Here is a 6,409-nt window from a genome sequence, read left to right on the forward strand (position 1 = left end):
ACTCAGCTGGGATGCAACTTAATGCCATACTAGGTCAGACCAATGAACGGTCCATCTAGCCCAGTATCCTGACTCTGACAGAGGTGGATGCTATACAGGGGGAGTATTAACCCAGGCAGTTATCTCTAGAGTGATCTATCCCCTATTCACTGGCATCCACCATTTATTGGGTTAGCAATGCCAAAGTAAACATCGGCAACCATTCTGTTCAATAGCCATTAACAGATCTATCACCCATGAATGTATTCAGTGCCTTTTTGAACCTGGCTATGCAATCTGCTTCTTCCACCTCCTGTGGCAATAAATTCCATGAGTTAACAGCACGTTGTCTAAAAAAAGGTACTTTTTCTTACCTTTGACAGGTTTAAAGTTGAATTTAAACTTGTCACCTAGTAATTTCAGTGGGTGCCCCCTAGTTTTAGTATTCTGGGGCTTGATGAACAACAGTTCCATGTTCATTTGGTCAATACCCTTCATGATTTTATGGACCTCTGTCATATCCCACCCTCAGCCTTCTCTTTCCAAACTGAAGAGTCCTAGACTTTTAAGTCTTTCTTGGTATGGTAACTGCTCCAAGCCCCTGATCATTTTAGTTGGCCTTCTCTATACCTTAAGGTTAGGTACTTAGGTATGTAAATGCCGACACATGATTCAAAAGATAAACCCAGAGATTTCAAGCAGGAATCCATAGCATCAACAACATCCTGACCTGTTGTTGCTTTTTGAGGTCTTTGCAACAGAAGAATAGCTTGATTATTTTTCCATATTCAAAAAATTAGTTAAAGCTAAGAGCTGACATTTTCTGAGGGGTGCCTTGATGACTTGGGGGCCCTTGCATCTGAAAAGGGTGAGAACATGCAGATCTAGGATTTTGAAAAGGGAGTGCAAGTGCATCACAACACTACACATTTTTCTGTGGGTAAAAATAAACTAGAAACTGTATTAATATGTAAGGGGCCTAGGGCTGTATTATTCAGTTTAAGATCAAAGCAAAAACAAATATAATTTTATTGAACTGTGCATTAATTTGCTATAGTCTAGATTATGTATGAAAAAACACAACAAAAATAATCAAAAGATGCTTTTTCTTTAGTCTTTTTGTTGTCATTAGAATTAAATGCACATCTCTTTCAGATTCATTAAACAAAATCAAGCCTTCTTGAGTATCTTGACCATGCATCCAGTGCTTCACTGAAAGTTACTCCCACACCTGAACTGATATTCACCTGAGTTAATGCTTCCACATCTGAGTTGATGTTTTTAGCTACAGTTAAAAACACCCTGCGGGGCTGTGAAATATGAGTTACATTAAGCAGAGCAGCTAAATAGCAGAATTGCAGAAGAAAGAACTGCTCGATTAGTGGAGCATCAAGACCATTCACAGAAGAGAGAGGGACATTAACACCTGTGGGATAAAGAGTTTAGAAAGAATCAAGCAGGTTACAACTAGTCATGAAGCCAAGTGACTCCCTCACTGCTGCCTGAATAGAAAGGCTGCTTCAACTGCAAGGTGCTTGTTTTAAAATGGTGGGTAGAGCAGGAATCAAAGGATGGTGTGACTGCACCACTACACCCCAACTGGGTACTGGCCCAGTTGAGAACCACTGCTTTCGGTTATCCTTGTACATATAAGAAAGAGTCACAAGATGGCATCAGAGTACTTCTGATGGAAAGGGGACTTGATAAAAGTCATTTGGAAAAGCAAGAGAAGCTGCAGGCCACAAAATTACTGCAAGCATAAAATTGGCTTTTCACTGCCTCTTATAAAGCTTTGGGTGAGGAGGACACCTACTAATCCCAGGGTCCCAGTTACATCAGACCTAGTTGTTACTTTCCTCTGTGAAATACATGCCTGGCAGTAACACAATTGGTTATCATGAACAGTTTTACTGAGGGAGTTTTGGGCATTATATGTAGACATTAATTAGATTTGGGCAGCCAACGTACAAAGTAATAATGCATAAACTTTGAGTTCAATGTTCTGCTAAAGCAAATTGAACCTGGGCCAGTTTACACATGTAGAGAATTGAACCCATTTTCCTCCTTGTGAAGAATCTATGCACAGCTGTGGCTATCTGCATTTCTACTTCAGCCGCCACTGCAGTATCCGAGCACCAAGAAAACAAAGCTGTTCTTGAGTTCACGTATCGTCCCTGCACAGGGGTCAGGGACAACACCATCTATCCATAGACCAGGAGGACACACATTAGTAAATCAAGTCTTGCAACCACTGCTTTGTATCAGGGATGTGGTTTACTAGGGATGGGCTACTGATCCACCAAGAGATGAAGGCCAGCATTTCCAAAAATAACCGCTGATTTAAAGGTGTGTCTATTTTGGGTGCACAGGTTTACACGCTTCACTTTTCAGAACTGCTGAGTATTCACTACTGTAGCTGAGGAAACTGGGAGATCCAGGGCTTCACAGATAGTCTGAATTTTTGGTATAATTTGAGCCATCTAGAATGTGATGCAATTAAAATCAGCCGCTACTTCTTTTTTCACCTGAGCTCCCTTGGCAAGTCATGGGTGGATTTGAGAACTGAACCCAAAATTCCTAATTCTTACTACCATGGTCTACCTAATAGAAGCTGCTCCCTCCTCCTATCTTGTGTCCTTCCACGGGACAGAAAGCCAGCAGCAGTATGCCAGTCTGGAGAAGCAGCTCAGATGCGGTGCTACTGAGTGCAAAAGCAAAGGTGATCTCATTACCAGCATGAGAAGTTTGCTTCCATATGGGAGTACCTCAGAGCCACAGTCAGGAGTACAGGGAAGAAAACAGCTCTCACCTGCTCTGTACCTGACAAGCAAATACTCCTGACTGGGTTCCATTAAAATGCCCATGTTGCATTTCTGGTGAACAGTTTGATCTCCCCATTTGCATCATACAGCTATGGACAACCTGAAGTCCAAATGGTGTTCTAAAGAGGGGAATTACTCTGAATAACAGGTGGTTCCAAATAAACTCATGATTTATGCCCAGGAATAAATTATTTTTAAAAGCAGTGTTGGTACAGGCTGCAGAGGGAAGATGGAAAAAGCCGGGGGACTGCCAGAATGCTGCCACATAAAATCCTTTTCTGTCAATGATGGAAAGAACGTAACCACTTGTTCTAGTCCAAATTACCCAGCCCAGCGGATTCGTTTCATTCCTAAAGACTTAGTTCTGTTTCCAGTGACATCAGCCTGGTTTCAAAGGACTCAGGATCAATGCCCAACCACCCTGCCATTGCCTTGAAGGTGAAGTGGCTATGCTGAGAAGGTGAGCAGGCTATGTAGACAAATTAGTAATCCCCTCCACTTCAGCCCTTTCCCTAGCACCACCACAGTGGAGTATCACACGTGAAGCACCATCAACTTCAAGTTGGGACAGAGAATGTTTTATCACTGAGTTTATGCCCGCTGTTCCTCTCCCCTTGTGAGCAACTAATTAGTGGCTGTTACACATCACTGGCCTCTGTGGTATGCAGATAATGGCTTCATAGTATTAAAAGCACTCCTCACCCCTATTCATGAATGTTTTATCTCAACCTGACATATATAAGAGACTTAACATTTCTTTCTTGATTGATACTATCCTTTTCTACCCCAAAAGACAATGAATCCTTCCACCCCCCTGGTCTGTTTCCAGGTGTGAAATCACAAAAGAAGCCATGATTCATGTTGAGAGATGCTCTTAGAGGCAAAATAACAGTGTTAAAAAGCTGTATCCTTTCCCTTATACTTAGAGATTAGGCTCCTGATATTTGGTTCTAGCTTTGCCAAACCTAAAAAGGAGGAAGAAATGATGGCTTTGTATCACCTTTGCGATTTCCTAATTTTGAGACAACGGGGGATCATTTTATCACCAGGCATATGCTAGAACAGCCCTAGAATTGATCTAACTTCTACCTAGAGATCCCCAATGGCCCATTCTGGCAGCTGAGAACAACAGAAATGTAATGCCTTGGCTTGCTATATCCTTTTCACTGATTTGACACTGCACATGGTTGTAACTCCAGAGGATTGCTGGGGAAGTCAATCACGTCACTCCATATTTACCCTAGTCTGACTGGGAGCACAACATGAATCCTTTAAAACACACTTACACGCACAGTTGCACTTGTTGTCAACACAACTTGTTGGCATAAAGTTGGGAAACACACAGCTGCTCTTTGGACTGTGGGTGGGTCTTGTCCCCCAGACTCAAGGGGACCTGGAAATACGAGGGAGTATTTCTGCTGGCACTTGATTGCATTGCTGGTTTTCTTTTCCTTAGGGAGAAACCTTGGGACTAACAACCACTCACTCAAATGGGAAAGAGGTCAAGTAATGGGCTTTGATTTGCAACGTAGTGAGAAGCAGGTAGTAATGTTTGTGACCTTTTCCAAGGGATTTTATTTGACACACTAGGATCAGCCCCTAAGAAAATTCTGTCTCTTGTAAACATGCGTTTTACCCAAATTCCAAGAGGGACATTGTCAACCATCATCTTCATCGTGGAGTTTGAGGTACTATATTAGGTGCTCTGGGCCTAGGCCATGGAGTGGCTTGAAATTATTTGTATCTTTGATCTTCTTTGCAGCCCGTGGAAACACTCCCCTTAGGACACATGGGTCTGGCAGATTAGGCACTGCCTCAGGAGTGAGACCTAGTGGTATTCTCTGTTTTGCAGCTGGTCTGGTGTCCGACCCCTAGATACCTCTGCTTCTCCTACTCCTTGGGGCTCACTTACAGTCTCTGGGTCTCTGAGACCATCTTCAGAGCAGGGTGAGGATGAGAAAGGTGGCTTGAAACATGTTTCATCTAGTTACACACCAATGAAACTTCCTCGTTGCCTTCTCTTCTCCCCACAACAGAAATGGTGTTGCCCCTAAAGTGAAAGTTGAATCTACTCCATATCCCTCCCAGCTCATGAAAACCAGCATTTGCAGAGCCTCTTCCTCCCTTCCCAGAAGGAAACAGAGGAGCCATGACAATCCAGCTCAGCTGACTTAGGCCTCTTCGTACCAAGGTGAACAGTAAATTTTTCACTTTATGGATATCAGGCTGCTGAGCACTCCCCCTCAGCTATATCAAGGAGGATTCAGCTCGAGTGCATCTGGGATTGTGGACAGCCATAGACCATTTAGCAGGCAGATCCGGACTCCTCAGCCATGTAGGGCTTTGAGGATTAGAACTGCCTTAACCTCCCCCTAGAGACCTAGAGTCAGCCATGCTGACCCTAGAGCAGTAGGACCACAAGCTCACAGAGAGCTGGAGTTGGGGGTCCTAGTGCAGCAGACCAGTCTCCAGGGCAATGTGCACCTTAGGCATCAGATGCCAGCTGGCAAAGGGGCTCGGCTGGCAGAGCAGATGGGGACATGGGCTGTGCACGTGGGGCTATGGGTGGGGGAAGATCAGACAGGGAAGAAGGTCGTGGAGCCGTTGTCTGCTGCCGTTAGGCTGGGCATCAGCAGGGGCACCAGGAAGTCCGGCAAGGCCTGATGAAGCATGACCAGGGACCCCCAGCACAGAGCTGGACCAGCAGCTGGGGTAAGGGCAGAAAGGGCATGCTGCTCAGTAGGGCTGGGAGGACGCAGGGGAGGAGGGCACAAGCACACACATGCTCAGCTTTGCTTGCCAGCACCGAATGCGGGATGTTTGCTCCCCCCAGGTCTTGAGACTTTATTTTGCAGAGGAAAAACATCTGTTTTATTCACAATTTCCCTTTTCGTCCAGTGCCGGCTAGGTCCAGATGCGGCAGCAATATGTGAGCCCCACGACTCCAAGGCGATACAGAGATGGCCACCCCTGCCCTGGGGAAGGGCCTGGCACAGGGTGGCTCCTTCAACAACCAGGGGGCGATGCTTTTCCTCTGCAAAATAAAGTCTCAAGCCTTGTCAAGCCGGGAAGCAAAAATCCTGCACAAGAAGCCCTCCGGCATGATGGCTCCTTCCCGGGAGCAGGGGGAGCCGTGTCCCCAGACACAGAGGGGACTATCAGTCTATGAGGGGTGCACATCAGGGCCTGGGGGAGCATCTATTCACCAAGCCCCCCAGGGGAGGACAAGATACAATGGGCACGAAGTGTCTTGATGCCCACCTTGCTGTCTTTCCTACCCACGTGCAGGGGGGCTGGACCTGATGATCTGTAAGGTCCCTTCCAGCCCCTAACATCTATGAAACCATGAGCAGGGCGGGCAGAACTCCTCTGCCACTGACTGAACCCATCGCCCTGTCCAAATCCCCTCGCAGGGACGGGTCTGCCGAAAAGGCGGGCCAACATCCGGCTTCTGGCGGTGGGCGGAGCTACCGCAGGCAGGGCGACGTCACTCCCGGGCTGCCCGCGGTGGGCGGGTCCTCGCCGCCAGGCAGTGACGGGTCTCCCGAAGGCGCTGGCTAACATCCGGCTCCCGGCGGTGGGCGGGGCTACGGCTGGCTGCCCGCGGT

The 6,409-nt window shown here is 46.6% G+C and overlaps 1 protein-coding gene across 1 annotated transcript in view; it reads left to right on the forward strand.

The window, feature by feature from the left end:
* The first annotated feature begins 4,426 nt into the window (after nucleotides 1-4,426).
* The window catches only part of UBE2O (ubiquitin conjugating enzyme E2 O), a 111,866-nt gene continuing 109,883 nt past the window's right edge, over nucleotides 4,427-6,409 (forward strand). Inside the window, exon 1 of the mRNA XM_019501610.1 lies at nucleotides 4,427-4,489. Coding sequence (XP_019357155.1) covers nucleotides 4,427-4,489 — 63 coding nt within the window. The remainder of the gene's footprint in view (nucleotides 4,490-6,409) is intronic.

Source organism: Gavialis gangeticus, unplaced genomic scaffold (genome assembly GCF_001723915.1).
Source record: "Gavialis gangeticus isolate Ggan-Ray unplaced genomic scaffold, GavGan_comp1, whole genome shotgun sequence".
Classification (NCBI taxonomy): domain Eukaryota; kingdom Metazoa; phylum Chordata; order Crocodylia; family Gavialidae; genus Gavialis; species Gavialis gangeticus.